Source organism: Xyrauchen texanus, chromosome 45, assembly GCF_025860055.1.
Source record: "Xyrauchen texanus isolate HMW12.3.18 chromosome 45, RBS_HiC_50CHRs, whole genome shotgun sequence".
Classification (NCBI taxonomy): domain Eukaryota; kingdom Metazoa; phylum Chordata; class Actinopteri; order Cypriniformes; family Catostomidae; genus Xyrauchen; species Xyrauchen texanus.
Genome location: NC_068320.1, coordinates 20,608,502 through 20,627,418, shown reverse-complemented (window position 1 = coordinate 20,627,418; position 18,917 = coordinate 20,608,502). Strand labels below are relative to the sequence as shown.

General features: G+C 37.4%; 1 protein-coding gene across 1 annotated transcript; it reads left to right on the top strand.

Annotated features, from left to right (window-relative positions):
- Window positions 1-939: 939 nt before the first annotated feature.
- On the top strand, window positions 940-18,830 carry LOC127637409 (endosome/lysosome-associated apoptosis and autophagy regulator family member 2-like). Its single transcript, XM_052118446.1, has 22 exons — window positions 940-1,156; window positions 3,601-3,721; window positions 3,806-3,995; window positions 5,696-5,843; window positions 5,937-6,026; window positions 6,372-6,477; window positions 6,892-7,041; window positions 7,211-7,299; window positions 7,384-7,564; window positions 7,674-7,802; window positions 9,001-9,091; window positions 9,173-9,275; window positions 9,715-9,852; window positions 9,943-10,206; window positions 10,343-10,516; window positions 11,645-11,834; window positions 12,047-12,143; window positions 14,734-14,835; window positions 14,921-15,047; window positions 15,231-15,409; window positions 15,481-15,649; window positions 17,331-18,830. The coding sequence occupies exons 1-22, from the start codon at window positions 1,058-1,060 to the stop codon at window positions 17,376-17,378; spliced, it is 2,985 nt and encodes a 994-aa protein (XP_051974406.1). The 5' UTR covers window positions 940-1,057; the 3' UTR covers window positions 17,379-18,830.
- Window positions 18,831-18,917: the final 87 nt, after the last annotated feature.

The window sequence follows — 18,917 nt, the reverse complement described above, 5'->3', positions numbered from 1 at the left end:
CATTTTAATTTACTAAATATCTTCACCTTTGTGATGATGTAAAAATAAAAATTATTACAATTAATGGAGGCAGGTCTTCCTAAACGAAGGTGTGCCAACCTGATATAGGCAAAAAGCCAATTATAAAGAAAGCATGTCTGACATGTCATGTCACCTCAGTGGTGTGGTTCATTAAAAAATGGTTCAAGAAATTGTAGGCTAGTCATGTCGCTTGTGTCTACACAAAGAAGTCTGTAGATGTGCCATGTCTTCTTTTTATCAATAAAAGAGGTTGCATAATGTTGTTACTGTATAATACTGAATTATTTATTGTGCATTGTCTCTGATGCCCTACTAGTACAACTTTCTTACAAAAGGTTACTTTAAATAATAAAAGAGCGTTTTATGACTGTGCAATTAGTTATGCATTAACAAAGCATTTTGTTTGCCTCTTCTTTAACTTAAGTTATCACACAAAATTAGCTTTCAGCTACACATAAGAGCTCTAATTATATCTGATATATCCGTCGAGGTCAGAGAAAGAATAAATAAGCTGCTTAGATATGCATACTTGATGTGTTGTAGACTGTTTGTTTAAATATTTATGAGATGCGTTTATGCTATTGGAATCATTTTTTTCTTATTATTCTCAAGAACAATATGCTGTGTTATACAGTATATAATATAATATAAAAACTAATTCAAACGATAAAATGAAATAAGTCATTGTAGAACTTTGTAGAAGAGTTTTTAATAGAATTGTACAGCTGCATCTCAATTTATAGCACCACAGTTAAGTTTTCTTGGGGTAAATGTGCATTTGAATCTGAAACTTACATGTGACTACAATAAGGTTAACTAAATAAAACATGCCACTACACTGGGAGACTAGACTTGCGTGACGTCAGACGCTCCATGTCAATCAAAGCAGCACGCGCAGCTACAGTAGGAGCTTGACGCCAAGAAGAGACGGCCGCGCGCTCGCGTTTCAGCCCATAGTAAATGCATAGACATTGTGATATCTCGTTATCTTTATTCGTATCCTTTCTGGTTTTCCTTTGAATCCTGCCTTTAAGAGATGGAGAAGAGGACGCTTTGGACATCCTGTTATTTTATGCGCTTTGTAACGCTCATCCTCTGCGCGCGAGCGTCAGGCAACTTGGCACCGTGTAAAGAGGTAAACGATGACTTGTATTTTAAATATTAAGACGATTTTATACAAAACTAATTATGTTTCTGTATATGCTATAACAATATTTTCAAATCTACCCTAGGAAGAATATTGAAATGATAGCATATTATGTTAATCTGAGCTTCTGTAAAGTCCAAAATACGTATTATTATTTTTGTATTTTATAATGAAAGATATTAGGGTTGTTTTTGCACAAAATGAGCGATGAAAAGCAAATAGAACATGTTGTAATTGCTATATTATAAGGGTGAGACCCGAGACGAGTGTCCAATCATATGATGGTGCGGTGCTCAGCTGACCAATCAGATGACAGTTCGATTATTGTTCGTTTGTGCAGTTGCCTTAAATCTAGTCAAATATAATTTAATGAGCTATAATTATTCCTGATCAAATCTGTGAATTAGCTCTCTCGTCGATTAAATAAGAATTTGAAAAGCGTCATGATTTTAGACCATTACATGAATTTGCCTTATCATTGTTTACATACAAGAGTGTGTAAGGAGGATGCTGGAGTGGCAGGTGCACCATTAGTGATAATGGTTGACCAGCTGTTGTGTGTGTGCTGTAACCAGGCAATTTCAAGAAGACCATTACCTTCAGCGGATGTGAATGCTGTATGAGCCCACTTTTGGCAATGTGACCAACAACTACATTACACTGTGTCATATGGGAAGCTGATGCATGCTCATGATATTTTCTTTAATCAAAACCAAGATTTTAGGTTAAGTGAAAATGTATATTTTATGTGATGGTCATCATTTATAATCACCTTTTGCCTTCAGTAGTTCATTTTATTCATTGCGTTTTGACAGAATAATTATTAATAGAAAAATTCTGTTATTCCAGTTAATATGAGGTCACAAATGCAGCAAGCATAATAATGGTAACATTATACAATAAGGTTCCATTTGTTTACATTAGTTAATAACATGAACTTACAATGAACAATACTTTTACATAATTTATTAATCTAGGTAAATGCTAATTTCAACACATAGTAATACATTTAAAAAAAATCAAAAGTTGTATATGTTAAGTTTAGTTAATGCACTATAAATTTATATGAACTAACAATGTATTTTATTAACTAGCATTAACAAAGATCAATAAATGCTGAAGAAAATACATTGTTCATTGTTAGTTCTTGATGTCTAATGCATTAATGTTAACAAATGGAACCTTATTGTAAAGTGTTAAAACAATAAGGATTTTAGATGGTGTATAGTTTGTCACATTGCATGTCAATTAGAGGTTGACCTTTGCTAGAGGATTTTGGCAATACTGATAACTAAGGTGGTGGGAAAGGCCGATAATCGATTAATCGGCTGATAGTTTTTCAAATTGATGTATAGAATGTCAAAATCTTATTCTTTCTTTATTATGGAGGGCAAAATGAATAAAATCCCAGATGCAGTTTTTTGTTTAACAAAGATCCTAATAATAACTAGAAACATGTGGTACATAACATGGGAATTTTACGTATAAACAAGCCTGAAACACATTGGGGATTCTAAATACTCAAAAGTATTTAGGCCTAATAGGTCATCAACCCATATACAAGGCATACATTATGGTATACCATATTCTGTAATTTAATACCACATTGCAAACTCTCTAGAGCTTTTCCTTAATGTGTGAGGAGTTGAAATTTGTGCTCAAAACTTTCACTTTATTTCACTGCACTTAATAGAAATCACTATACAATACATTGCAACTATTGCTGCTGGACAGTTCGTTGTTTAAAATGCATGTTCGTAGATTGCACTTACCTGTGTGTGTCTCAGTGCTTTGATATGTGTGTATCAAATGGATTTGGGTGATGTGTTTGTGTGTGTTAAGCCTCCAAAGGACAGGAGACCAATCACTGTTTTATGAGTAGGAGTGCACACAATGATTTGCATAACAAACCTATCAACAAAAACACACACACACACACACACACACACACACACTCAAATAGAGGAGGTATTTGGTGGCCTCATTATTTCAAGTTGTTATCAGTGTATATCAGACTCTAATTCTTCACCGTCCACATTCAACTGCAATGAGTGATCGTCATGACAACTGTCACAGGGCTTCTGGCCATTTCCCTGGTGACTGTCCAATGACAGAAGGCAGATAGCTGGGCTTCCCCTATCCCCCTCCTTTTGTACACACACACACAATATCTAAATTTTTTAAGTGTGTTCATGTATTTTAGGGATTGTAAGAGAGTGAATGAGAAAGAGACAAAAGTTAAACATCTATTAACTAAGCTATTAACTCGGCCAGTACTGTTGGTGGCATTTTTATAAAGGTGTTTTTGTCAACAAAACAATACACAGAAAGACCATTGTGGGTTATTCTTCAAAAGACTGGTAATATTAGGAAACATACAGTATATACCGATACAGTATTATCTTCATAGTTATTGTGTGAATGTGTTTCAGACAGACTACTACTTTGAGTACACAGAGTGTGACAGCACAGGCTCCCGATGGAGAGTGGCCATTCCTCACAGTCCAGGAAGCTGCACGAGACTACCAGAGCCAGTCAGAGGCACAGACTGCAGTAAGAACATTACTGTTTGTGTTGGAATGTAATGAATTGTATTAAACAGCAAAAGGTAAAAGTCTGTGTTTATTTGTTTTAAAGCTTTTTCATGTGAAGCTGGGGAGTTTTTAGAGATGTCATCCCAGCAGTGTACATCATGCGCAGCTGGCTCCTATTCATTGGGCAGTGGCGTACGTTTTGACCAATGGGATTCCATTCCTGCAGGATTCAGTAGCCTGGCCACATACATGGACTCAGGAGGATCAGGGGATGATACTATGGCCTGCAACAAGTAGGCAGCCTTTTCAGTGTTCTTGCTATTGCAATAGGGTTTCCACAGTCATGGAAAACCTGGAAATATCAGAGAAGTTAAAAGATTTGATTTTCAGGTCTGTTGAAGTCATGGAAATTAGTAAAAGTTGTGTACATTTATCAAAAATGATAAATATTCACAGAAAATGAAATTTTGTATGAAATTATCAACATTGTAAAAATTCATGGAAATGAATACATTCTAAACAGTAATGGAAAAGTCATGGAATTTTATCAATTTAAAAAATTCATGCAAAAATCATGGAATTTAATACAAATTCAAAATCCATGGAAAAGTCTTTGAAATTAATACAATTCTAAAAATTCAATTGAAAGTCAATAGGACATTAATTAACACAATTCTAAAAATTAATGGATAAGTCATCATGATTTTAATACAATTCTAAAAATACATAGCAAAGTCATTGAAATTAATACAATTCTAAACAATAATGGAAAAGTCATAAAGATATAATTAATTCTAAGCATTCAAGTCATGGAAATTAATTACATTTCAAAAATCCTTGGAAAAGTAATGGAAATGTATTAATAGCATTTCAAGAATTAATTTAAAGTGCTATTTGAAATATTTTTACTGTACTACACAGGAGAGAATTGGGATACATGCCAAGTTGAAATACTGGCTTCTCCGATAACAATGCTACAGCCAGTTTATTCTACTTTGAAGTTTCCATTCCAGGCCAGAATTTCTGTTTTGGCCTGTGTCATCCCGCCCACTGCCCACTCACAAATAGTATTTCGACACCGCCGGGTTGCCAGATTTGAAAAAGTAGGCAGGCAAACAACACTGCCTGCTGCAACCATGAAAGCCAAGAAACGAACTGGATCGGAGATGACAGATTCCACCCAACCTAAAAAGCCTCTCCATCCATCTAAACCATGACCAGAGGTGTAGTAAAACAAGGATAAATATTGGAGATTCCTTTGGAAAATGGAGACAGCCCAGAAATCCTTCAAAACGTATGGCGAGTTGGCTAATTTGCATGTCAACATTCTGGCAACCTACATGAGCTTAGAGTCTGGGGTGGGGCAGGCAACTCTCCAATATTTTGAATTTGGACTGCAGTACTCCTTTCAAACGCTTGTTGTCAATCTTACATATAGCACATTTATTTAAAGTCATGGAAATTAATACAATTCTACATATTAATGGAAAAGTCATCATGACATTAAAACAATTATACAAATTTAATAAAAACTCATGGAAATTAACACAACTCTAAAAAGCCATGGAAATTAATACAATTTTAATACATCATGAGAAGGTCATGGAAATTAATACAATTCTAAAATGTCATTGATAATTCACAAAATTTATAAAATTCTAAAAAAGACAATTATGGAAAGGTCATTCAAATTAATATATTCTAAAAAGTCATGGAGAAGTCGTTAGATGAAAATGACATGAAAATTCCACGGACATTCTGTAGTCAATATACTTTTTTCATGTTATGCTCAGCTCTGAAATATTTAATTATCTGAAGATTTTGGGAGTCCAATCACCATTTCTCCAGTAACCACGAAGCATTCACCCTCCTCAAAAATCCCAATTTAACCCCTGCCTATGACTAGCCATACATGTTCTATAAAGATATATTCTTTTGAAATGTATCTGAAGAACTGGCTCCAGGTGTTTACATTATGTTGTTTGGTTTGCAGTTCTTCATGGACAGCTCAGGGAACTCACTTGGAGTCCAATCGGGATGACTGCACAGTGTCGCTGGTATACGCAGTGCATCTCATGAAACAGGGCTCCGTCTCTTTCGACTATCAATACGTCGACAGCAATGTCTTCTTTGAGTTCTTTGTATGTCTTCACAGTTTTTTCAGCCCTTTCTACAAATGTGTTGCAAATATAGAGGAAACTAAATTAAGATTATGTATGTTTTATTTTGTACAGATTCAGAATGACCAATGCCAGGAGATGGACCGGACAGGAAGTGAGAAATGGATCAAACTCACCACCAGTGGAGAGTGGGGAACTCACACTGTTAGTGATGTTTCTAACAGTTTCTAAATACAGTGATCCAGTGTTTTCCAACCAGTTTTATTTTATGTGCTTGATGATTCGCCTTTGAATAAATGACAATCAACATTGTACTGAAAAAGACTTATGAAGCTTTTTCTTGCACGAGTCCTGGTGGCAATTATGTAGAATACTTCTCAAGAAAGACCCAACAGCGATGTTTTTTTATTTTAATTTCAATAAATGAAATAAAATTAAGTCTTTTTTATAGGTTTAACATAGGAAAATCTTATCATAGCAAAGTTTCCCCTGGTGGGGAATTTCTACTATGACCAATTCTAACATACCTGTTTGTTTTGTATTTCACAGGTCAATCTGAAGTCAGGAACAAATATTCTCTATTGGAGAACCACAGGAATGCTCCTGGGTGGGAAACCTGTGAAGCCGGTCCTTTTGAAGAACATTCAGATTGAAGGTGTGAAATACTGTAGAAATATGTTCCAATTTTTTACGGTATCTCTCACTCTTCTTAATGTCAAATCAGATCATACAGAGTCTGCACAATCTGTGCTGTGGTGTTTCAGTGTCATACGAGTGGGTGTGGTATTGAACGCATATTTTACTGGCAAAGTCGACAATTTTTATATGTCCTATATGTTGTATATGTGCCGAAGTGTCCTTGGGCAAGACACTGAACCCCAAGTTGCTCCCAATGGCAGGCTACGACTTGCATGGAAGCTCTGCCGTCATTGGTGTGTGAATGTGTGTGTGAATGGGTGAATGAGACGCAGTGTAAAGCGCTTTGAAGACCGTTAAGGTTTAAAAGGCGCTATATAAGTGTAGACCATTTAGACCATGTGTGTTTTTGGGGCGTGTGTTTTGCAAACAGGCGTGGCATACACATCAGAGTGTTTTCCATGCAGACCGGGCACCTTCAGTAAAACTCCAGGCTCTTCGTCTTGTGACCTTTGTCCCAGGAATACATACTCTGGCAAAGGAGCCAGTTCCTGCACACCATGCTCAGAGACGCAGTATTCCCGTATGTATTTATTTGTATTTATTCACTTCTACTCATGCATACACACACCCGTTTGCTCTCATTTAATCATTTAGACCAATTCTATATTCTTTGTATTCAATACAATACTAAAGACACTTCTCTGAGCCCACAAGTGATAACAGTGTTACTCTATGTGTATGTTGTTTAGAGGAGGGATGGTCGGAATGTAAAGAGAGACCTCCTTGTTCTGAGAAAGACTACTTTCAAATCCACACGGCCTGTGATAGTGACGGCAAGGTAGGATGCCAAACGTGACAGACATGTTTAGTTTTGTTAAGAATGCTGCACAGATGTTGTTTTTATCTTGTGGTATTCTTTTAGACCCAGATGCTATACAGGTGGGTGGAGCCACAGGTGTGTGTGGAGAATGTGACCGGCTCTGTGACGCTGCCCCCTTCTGGAAAGAAAAAGGACTGTCCACCCTGTAATCCAGGCTTTTACATGCACAACTCCTCCACCTGTCTGCCTTGCCCGCAAGGGACATACTCTGATGGAACCACAGGTATGTAAACCCCCACATGTACATACGCAGTTATTATGCAACACAGCATTGGTTTTACTGGTACTGGTCTACATTAGGTGTATAAAAGAGATGCTTTCTTTTTGTGCAGAATGCCAACGATGCCCGGGCGGAACTGAACCTTCTCTAGGATATGAGTACAAGTGGTGGAACATCATTCCGAGCAATATGAAAACTTCCTGTTTTAATGTTGGTAACTCCAAATGTGATGAAATGAATGGTAAGAGCAACAGGAACTTGGTGGAGCAAGGTAATTTAATCTGACCAATCGCATCGCCTGAGTGAGCGTATATAAATAGCCACTTACCTCTAACTGGCATCAAGTTTTCCGTCATTACACCCCACCCATACTTAAGGATGTCACAGGAACTCAACCTGTTCACTCCGACAACGAAATCTCCATCGCTCTGGACTCCCGACAACAGCTTGTTGAACCGTTTCTCCTACCCCATCTCCACCCATTAAACTCCCAAAATGGGCAAATCTGCGGGAATCCTTCCCAGCCCCCGCGTTTGGATGTAACGATCCCTCCAGAGTTTTTCAGCTCTCACAGAGCTCATTTCTATGTGGACGCAAGTACCACTGTCTCTTTAGTGCTTCTGCCTAATTTTTATTCTCCATCTCTACCTATTCTGTACCTCCCAGTTTTCTATTCCCCGAGTGGACTCTAGTGTTTGGCTGCCTCCACTAGCAATCGCCGCTCGTTCTATCGTACTTTGGTACCTCTGCCCACCTCTCACAGGGCTCAGTAAGCGCCTCCCCTTCCCCAAACTCATTTCATCACTCCACGCTCCTTTTGGGGGTACAAGAGGTATCATAAATACTTCGTCTCATCTCAAATGCAAAAGGTATCATAAATACTTAGCAAGCTCTTGTCTAAGGAGTCTTGTATTTGAGACGAGACTGTCGCATTTTCTGGCATCTTTTGGGGGGTATTTGCCAAATTTGAAAGAACAGATCTGTCTAGAGAAAAAAACCTTATATCTCTGAGTTCATTTCCACCTGCCATTTTAAATGTTCTGAAAAACCTACTTTTTCGAACTCCTAGACTGATGGTCTGATTTGGACAAAATGTTGCATGTATCATCTATAGAGCCTCATGATAAAAAGTTATCTAAAGAATTTTGAATTGTCGAATCAAAGATATAAGCCAATGTATTTTTTTGGCAAATTCACTCATCAACCCTTGTCTTCTAGACAGGAATCGGACCAACATTACGAAAAAGTTGGTGGAAAAATGTATAGATAGATTTGAAATTGGATATAAGCAAACCATTTAAAGTGCTTAGTATAGGGTTGGGTGGGGGTGCACAAAGTGTGCTTTGTACAAGTGTGCTTCAAGATACTTTTTAAAAGTGCTAATTGATTCAATTACTATGTATGATCAAATGTAATTTTAAGCAAATTTGTGTGCACAGGTTGGGAAGTGGCTGGTGATTACATCCATAGTGGAGTGGGCGGCTCAGATAATGATTACCTCATCTTAAATCTGCGAGTGCCTGGATTCAAGTGAGTCAGTTTAAATTTGTATTTAAATGTGACATTTTGCTTATGACAAAACAAGCATTTCTATTGACTTTTCTCTCCCAGACTTCCTACTTCTGTGGACTATGCATCAGCTACTGAGTTCAGCCGGATCACTTTTATCTTTGAGACCATCTGCAGTGCAGACTGTGAACTCTATTTTATGATAGTAAGACACACCTCATAACATTATTAATGAATATATTTATGAATATCTGGCATAATCTGTTGTTTTGTAACACAAATGGCCCCAAAAATATTTGGACTCTATGAATGTCATTGCATTAAATAACTACATATCAAATCTAGTGGCATTTATTTTAAAGAAAGCTAACGAAAGTTTTCACAAAAGAAGGTTATTAGGTTATATATTATAAAATAGTAGATTTACTGCTCAAAATTTGGACACTTTCTGGTCAACAAAATCCTGTGTGAACTTCAGGGGAACTCGATCAAACATCCTCATATATCCACTAATAATGACCTTTGACTAGTTGGTCGTAATTACCACATACATTAGAGGTGCGGCTCAATTATCCAAATATTTCATATTTGGGCCACTGTGTGTTCATCTATGAATTCAAGGTAAATGTATCCTTTCTGTTTAGGATGTGAACCGGAAGAGCACCAATGTGGTAGAATCATGGGTAGGGAGTAAAGTCAGACAGGCTTACACCCATATCATGACTAAAAATGCATCTGTGTCTTACACATGGGCTTTCCAACGTACCAACAAAGCCTTGGATGTAAGTATTCACAGCTGAAGACTTACCAAAATTACTGTAAATACTGCAATGATTTGTAGTGCTCTCATCCGCTGTCGTCTTCTTTCCTAGGTGCGTCAGTATGTGAATGACAGAGCGAAGATCTATTTGATCACAGTGACTAATGCTATGGATGGCTCAGCGTCTGGTTGTCATGCCTGTGCTATGATGAATCAGCAGGATGGCTCTTCCTGTGTCCCCTGCCCTGCTGGACACTTTATCAATAAAGACACCAATCAGTGTCAAGAATGCCCCCCCAACACCTTCCTCTCTGGGCATCACATATATGGGCGTGAGGCCTGTCAGCCCTGCGGCCCTGGCAGCAAGAGCAACAAGGTACAATATGATCTCTATTTGTTTAAAGGAATTTCCAGGTTCAGTACAAAGCCCTTTTGATTTGTGGTAAAATGTTGACTACCCAAGAAAATCATTTTGACACCATGTAACATCCATTATGTTCATTTGTGTCCAGGAACACTCTGTGTGTTTTAATGACTGCTCGTTCTCGCATGTGGATCAGAACCGGACTTTGACCTACGACCTTAGCGCTTTAAGTTCAGTGGGGACAATCATGAATGGGCCCAGTTTCACCTCCAAGGGAACCAAATACTACCACCAATTTAACATCAGTCTTTGTGGGGCAGAGGTACACTTACATATTGTACAAACATCTACACTATGCTACATTGTCTGACTTAAATCAATATTATATATTTACACCGATCAGCCACAACATTAAAACCACCTGCCTAATATTGTGTAGGTCCCCTCTTGCCGCCAAAACGGTGCAGAGTAGCATTCTGTGTAAATTCAAGGGACTGTTGTGCATGAAAATCCCAGGAGATCAACAGTTACAGAAATGCTCAAACCAGCCCATCTGGCACCAATAATCATGTCTCGGTCCAAATCACTGAGATCAATTTTTTTCCCCATTCTGACGGTTGATGTGAAAATTAACTGAAGCTCCTGACCCGTACATGCATGATTTTATGCACTACACTGCTGCCACACGATTGGCTGATTAGATAAATGCATGGATGTTTGTTGGTTGAGTATTTCTGTACCTGCTGATCTCCTGGGATTTTCATGCACAACAGTCTCTAGAATTTACTCTGAATGTTCTGGTGAGCAGCAGTTCTGTGCAATTGTGGTGAGAAGAATAGTATCTCAGAATGCCATTCTAAAATGGAGTTAGCGCTGTTTTGGCGGCGGTGATGTAAAAGAATGAGACAAAGATAAATCATGTCAGAACTTTTTCCACTTTTGGTCACATTAAAGGTGGAAAAAGTTCTGACATGATTTATCTTTGTCTCATTCTTTTACATCACAAGAACCTGGCATTTTAACAGAGGTGTGTAGACTTTTTATATCCACTGTATATACACACACACACACACACACACACACACACACACACACACACACACAAACAAAATGTTTGTATTCCAGTAATTTAAAGTTTTCTAAATATAATAATAAAAAAATACGATCAAAACATCTGGTTGTTTTGGTTCCTAAACATATTTAAAAATGTATTCATTTTCAAATAGGGTTCATATTCTCTATTCTCTATCTCGTATTCGTTAATCTTAATTCTTTAATATGTGTTATATAATTAAGCAGAACATTTCATGACATGAGATACACCCTACTGGCATTGAAATGAAAGAAACAGGAACATAATGAAAGATGTTAAGCTTGCATATGTTTGCCTTTTTAATTCTTAATTAAAAATTTCAATGAGTCATGTTATTCTCCTCCCTCTCTTTCACAGGGAAAGAAAGTGGCTGTGTGCACTGACAATGTTACAGATCTGTCCAACAAGGACATTCAAAATGAATCGGCTGACCTTAACAATTTTGTGGAGACTTTTGTATGCCAATCAACCATCATCCCTGCAGATGGGCGGGGCTTCAGGACAGCCCTGACCTCTCAGTCCATCAGCCTGGCTGACACTTTCCTTGGTGAGTTTGTGTGGACTGTAATTTCATACCAGCTGCTTTTTACATTTTTGCAAAAACAAATATGATTTACTTGGCTAGAGATCAGTGTCAAGGCCATCAATACTTTTGTCACATTGCCCAACAGTGAGAGCCTTATCCTGCTCTAATCTACACAAAAACTTGTTTTAGTCTTGTTGTGAGTCTCAGTCTCTCAATGTGCTTCCATTTTTCAGGAGCTTCTAATGATAACACTTTGGATGGAGTGACTGTTAGCCCGGATCTATTCCCTGAATCATCATGGAAAGTTCCAGATATCAACTTCTTCTATCGGTAACATAAAGGAGAAATTATACATTATGATTTAAAATGATACCAATTTTTTTTTAAGATGTGCAAAACGAATCTGCTGAAAATGCAAGGAGAATTATTCATGTACACATCCCCAGTTAACACGATCCCCAGTTGATCCATAACAACGGTCCTATTCCTTTTCTCTTACTATTCTTCTATGTTCCTGTCTCTCAATATAGTACTATGTAATAAAAGAAAAATAAAGAAATCACACACATGTTCTATGAATTTTATCAAGAGCAATATCTCTTGGGGTGGTGTAGATTAGTGGGGTAAGATCTGGGCTGAAAACTTACCTGCAAGGGGTGATCCATGAACATTCACAGCTGTTAACTTTGAGCAAAGCATAGCATTCCAGGTTACTTTCAGGCTTTCAAGTGTTGGGGGTGTTGAGTGGTAGGACAATGGATGCCAAACAAGTCTTTTGTTCTAAAGTGTGCTGGTTCAATCCTAACTGTTGCTGGGGTTGGTGCTTTTAAGTTGATTTGGAGGTAGAAGCATGGTAGCCTAATCTTTGAGTTCTGGGTCACTGTTCTGTGATGCAATGGTATTGTTTCCTACTGTTAGACACTTATATCATATTGCATGCCATTCCTATCAATTTAGAGTGATGAATACACCAGTAGGACTGCCTTGCATGTGCAGATTCCAGTGGCTTAGAGGTAGAATTGTGGTAACTGAGTACTGAGGTTTTGGATCTATCCTGGGATAGCGTCATGTGATTAAGGCAGGGGTGTTTATTTATTTTTTATCATCCCCTTCTCTCCCCAATTTGGAATTCCCATTTCCCACTACTGAATAGATCCTCATTGTGGTGCGGTTACTCGCTTCAATCCGGATGGCAGAGGACATGTCTCAGTTTCTGCCGCTTCTGAGACAATCAATCTGCACATCTTATCATGTGGCCTGTTGTACATGACACCATGGAGACTCCCAGCATGTGGAGACTCATGCTACTCTCCACAATCCACACATAAATGATCACATGGCCCATTAAGAGCAAGAACCCCTAATTGCAAACACAAGGTGTTTAGCCCATGTGACTCTACCCTCCCTAGCCACCAAGCTAATTTGGTTGCTTAGGAGACCTGGCTGGAGTCACTCAGCACACCCTGGATTCAAACTCATGACTCCAGGGGTGGTAGTCATCCTCAATACTTGAAACGCTACCCATGGCCCCACAAAGAAGTGGTGTTCATGCCATGCCTATACACCAGGAGAAATGCCTTACATGCACAGGCTCAAGTGGCTCAGAGGCAGTTGTGTGGCAATTGAGGCCTGGGTCACTGTCCTGTTATACAATTCAAGGGAATTGTTTCCTACTCTTAGTAACATATGTCATGTTATGTTTAATGCCCCGCCTATCGATTTCGAGTGACGAATATGCCAGGAGAACTACCCTCTATGTCCAGGCACCAGTGGCTCACTAGTATGAGTGCTGCAACTTAGCAGGAGGTCCAGGGTGTGATCCTGGCCTGAGCTGGGTCTGCAATGGAACTGGTGATTGTACACTAAAACACTAGAGAGAGGGTGCCTTAGGGCTTGCCTTACCTTGAAGGGATAACGTCCATGCTCTTTCAGTTGCAAGGCCTTGCATACTAAGCTACCAGATTTGCACATCAACATGGGTTCTGTAAGCCTCCTTGTCTTATGTGATTCCAAAGATGAACGAACTCATCTGAAAACAAGATTTGAAGGGTTGAACCCATGCTCCTTCAGTCGCATGTTTGTTGCCTTCTACACTGAGCTACCAGGTTCATACATTTGTGTAGGTTGTGTGGGCCTCCTTGTCTAAAACAATCCTAAAAATGAACCAACTAGTCTGAAAACCCTTGCTGAGACTGAACCGACACTCATCCTGTCGTAAGGCCATTGCCTTCTATACAGAGCTACCAAGTTCACACTGTGACATGGGTTCTGTGAGCCTCCTTGTCTTAAGTAATTCTGAAGATGAACCAACTAGTCTAAAATCAAGATGAACAATGTTGCTCATGTTGGGTTTTAAGAACACACTCTTTCAGTTGCAATGCCATTAATAGTAGATGTTCTTTAAGACCCTTAAGACAAGCAAGTGGCTGCTAAATACTGAATTTAGTCAGTCATGAGGTGCAGGGTGGCAGGATGGTGTCTACTAAATACCGGAATTAGCTGGCCAGTAGAAGGTGGTAGGCACCAAAAGCGTCTTTCATCTGGTTTGATCCTTGCTGTTTCAGTGTTTGATGCTTTTAATATTCTTTGGTTATGCAGGTATCTGCTATATATCGATTTAGGCTGGTAGAGAAAGAGTGGGTGGTAGGATAGTGGCCGCAAGACCCAACTTGCATTCTAAAGGTTGGTGGTTTGATCCCAAGAGTGATGATTCATGAGTTTCATAATTTATAGTGCAGAGCTTGTAGCAAGAGCAGGAACCATCAACCTTCATGTGCTCAGTTCGTACATCTGTGCCACTTTCTGTAACAACATGGATTTATAGGTGATAGATGTCCTTTATGACAGTTTATTTGTCAATTATGAGAAGTTAGAAGTGTCAATACTTTTTTTTTATTTTCTCTCTCTCTCCATCTCTCAGGTCTCCCCAGCTGACTGCATCCTGCCTGAATGGTCGTAGCACAGTTGTAACTCTGCGCTGCAACCCTGGGAAGAGTGACAGCGGGGAGCTCACTGTGCCAAGGTGTGTGTACATGTTTGTATGTTTATTTAAATTGTTTTTCAGAACTCTATTTGCTCACAAATGTATTTTGGTGATGTGTGTTTAGCAAGTGCCCAGCAGGTACATGCAATGGCTGTGAGTTCCATTTCCTATGGGAGAGTTTAAGTGCTTGTCCGCTCTGCACCGAGGCTGATTACCACTCAATAGAAGGAGCGTGCAGAGGTGGAGTGCAGGTACATCCATTTCTCATTCTACAAAGCTCTTCTTAAATGCATCCAACACAATATATTATGTAATCTTAATTTTTTCTGGGTTAACATAAACAAAATCAAAAAACCATTGACAGCAAACCGTCTTGTCAGTAATTCTGTGCACATGATTAACAACTCTACTTTCCTTCATCCTTCTTTAAATAGAACACCCTATTTGTGTGGAATGAACCAAAACTTTGCACTAAAGGTGTGCTACTCCCAAACAAGACCTCCACCCACTGTGAAGTGGTCAGCCTATGGGTGATGGCAGGAATTGGAGGTGGAACCTTCATGGCTGTCCTCCTTATTTCTCTCACATGCTACTTCTGGAAAAAGAACAAGAGGTAACAAGTTGTAAATGAAAATGATCAGTCAGCTTAAGACACATTTTGACCCCTTTCCTTTTTTTGCACAGACTTGAATATAAATATTCCAGGCTAGTGATGTCAGCCAATAAGGATTGTGAGTTGCCAGCAGCGGACAGCTGTGCATTAGCAGAGGGAGAAGGGGAGGAGAATGAGGATGATGTTGTTTACTCAAATGCTCCTTCATTACTGGGTAAACTGAAAGCTATTGCCAGCAAGGTTAGTTAATGCACTTTAAGTTTTCTGCCACTACTAGATTTAAAGCTTTTAACACTATGCTAAACCCTATGTTAAGGTAATTTTCTAAGACCTTTTTAAACCTGGGTTAATCGACATTTCACATTTGTTATTTTGAAAACCCTGAATTGTGGTGCCAAAGACATACAGTGTGAATTACAAACTCAGGATAAAGTATGAACAGTGTGAAAATGGACAAGACAACCCAGGGTTACTTTTATCCAATGCATGAAGTGAATGTTTGTAGTGCATTTGCAAATAAATTGGAACAGAATGTAATTATCCTTTTTATATCTTCTATATTCATAATATCAACTTATACTTAAAATTATTAACATATGGTGCAGTGTTTTGCCTCATTCAGTAATATGGAATAGTATTGCATAATGTTACCAGAATAATTTGTAAATTGCTAAATATTTTATGTTAAAATGCAGCTTAAGCTATCGCAAGCCCTTTTGAAATTTAATCATGTGTAGTATATGAATTATAGATATCTATAATTCACTTTACACAAGTTAAAATGCAAATTCTTGATTTCTGCAATGGAATTGCTACTAGTGAAAATGCTCATTTTTGATATCAGTAATTAAGTTTCCACTAGTAAAAACGTCAATTTTTGATATAAAAACAATTGTCATTACTGGAGGAAATACCTATTCCTGGTATCATAAATGGAATTACAACTATTAAAAGATAGTAAGAAGACTTTTTTTTTTATATCTGTAACTGAATTTTCACAAGTTGATTTCACAATGACCTTTCATTTACTCCTGTTCAAAACGCAATTATAGTGATCTATAATTAATTTCTTATTCAAATTTCACATATCAGCAATGTACTACTTACTAGTAAATAATAATAATAATTACATTGTAACTAGTGAAAATCCATTCCTGATGTCAACAACTGAATTACAACTATAAAAATGCAATTATTATCTGTAATATATCTTTGATATAAGATATCTTTAAGTATATTTCGATTTAATGATATCTGAAATACATTTCCAGGTAACTTAAATACTAAATTTAACATGTTAAATGCAAATTTTTGATATTTGTAAATTAATTTTAAGTAGTTATAATTCAACTGTTGATCGGAATCGACATTTGCATTAGTAACAATGTATTAATTGATATAATTTTTACTAGTAAGAAGCACATGGCTAATATGTGTATTTGGAATTTTAACTTGTAAGAAATTAGTTATAGACATTTTTGATATAAAGAAAAAATACCTTCCTTAATAGTAATTCCATTGCAGATATATCAAGAATTAGCATCTTAACTAGTAAAAATTGCATTATTGATATCTACATGTATAATTCATATCCTGTACATGATTCAATTCGAAAGGTCATGTTCTATTAACTGTAAGCTCTATCACAACATGTGAGACATTATCATAGAAAATAATTTTGTCCCTTGGTTATAAAAAAACAAACAAACAAAAAAACATACTGCAATACACTTACAATAGAAGTATATATCGTAAAGCACCAGCGTACATGTTAAAATATACAATTCAACATGCATTTGAGTTTAAATGCATTAGTTAATTCATTACAAACTGAGGGATATGTTGAAATGACCTTGTCATGTCAGGTAATTTACTGTTGTAAATGTATTCAAATGTAATTGTTTCTTCGTTTTGGCTGCAGGCATATGGGGACAGCAGTGAGTCAGTACAGCTGAAGTCTTCTCGGTGAGAGATGGGTGTGGGGATAACACACTGGAGAAGAGAAGGATCACTCATGTACAAGAGAGAAAGACATAGATTCATGGAGTGTTAAGGTTCTACACAAGAACACTCTTGTCAGTTTGTCAATATTTACAGCCTCCCCTCCCCCTCAAATCTCTGTAGGTTCTCAATACAATGAGCTCCATGTGTCAAAATTCAGAAACTGCCATGTTAAAATGTACCTGATAAATAATCACACATGTGCACTGAAAAACAATGTACTGGTAGGAAATAGCAAAAGCAAAATTTCCTCTAAGCATTGCAAGAAAAATATTACATCACAATACACCAAGCATACAGATATATACGTACAGTATACTCCCCTACAAACACGAGCAACAGACACTTTTCTCCATCAGAGCACAGGGGCATCACTTACACAACACTGCACTGTTGTGCACATAATGTAGGAAACTACATACTGCAAATTAAGCCTAAAATTGTGTATTTGCATGTATGTATGTGTTTGAATGTTTTGGAGACTGAATCTCTTCATATTTAAGGCTTACACAAAAGCATTCAAACAAATATATCTAGTGTTTGGCCAACAGAGGGTGACAGAGATAGCCTTACCGCCACGCAGCGCTTGACCAATGCTTTAGTTTCCTCTTGAAAATGCCAAACATCCTACAGACGGTGTAAGAGATGAGAAAGACCTTCCCTCATGTATTACAGAGAGGTTTAACCTCTTTTCTCATCTCTCCTCTAAGGAGAGCAAGAGCAGTACTGTTTTCTATTTTGTATTGTGTATTTTGAGCTGTATATAGTTATGTTGAAATGTTTATCTTTTTGTTTTCCTCCATACACTTTAATACATTTTCAGAGCGCTTTAAACATAGGGCAGATATGTTGAGGAATATGTAAACACAGATTTCAGACAAGAATAGCAGCCCATCCCTCACAGCCTTGTTTTCATTCCCTCTAAATTAAATATGGCACTACTCTGAATAAGGTCTTTTTAAATGACATTTAAATGAGATTGCACATCATAAAAATATCAAATCAAAGATTTGTGGAGGGTTTAAAGGCAGAAATGTGAAGCTTATAATTTTATAAAAGCACTTACATCAATTCTTTTATTAATACACATGTTTTATTTGAGCTGTAAATCTGTTTAAATTGTTGTTTTTGCTAAAGTTATCGGGATTTCAGGGTTTACTGTCACGTCATCATGGCAAAATGTTGTAAATTTGGATGTAACAGTACACAAAAAGCAATTTTATCGCACTAAAAATGCATTTTTTTTTTTTTTTTTTTAAGTATTGTGGCTATACTTTTGAAACAGTATTTTAACATTTACGGATTGTCCCGATTCACTTCCATTGAATGTGCCTCACTGTAACCCAGATTTTTGCCTTTTAATAAAAAATTAAATAAAAATAATTATGAGTCTAAATACATTTTTGTGCTAAACAACATTATGCCACAAATGCTGTTAATTGAGCTGAACTTGTATTAAACCCGGAATATTCCTTTAACTTTTGTTGCTCAAAAATCATTGTTATAA

What these genes read in the sequence shown, in the direction of transcription:
- LOC127637409 (XM_052118446.1), top strand. Translation starts at nt 1,058, where the DNA reads ATGGAGAAGAGGACGCTTTGGACATCCTGTTATTTTATGCGCTTTGTA. An exon ending in GAAGAACATTCAGATTGAAG is followed by an intron (nt 6,478 to 6,891) that starts GTGTGAAATACT and finishes TTTTGCAAACAG; the next exon opens with GCGTGGCATACACATCAGAG. An exon ending in ATACTCTGATGGAACCACAG is followed by an intron (nt 7,565 to 7,673) that starts GTATGTAAACCC and finishes CTTTTTGTGCAG; the next exon opens with AATGCCAACGATGCCCGGGC.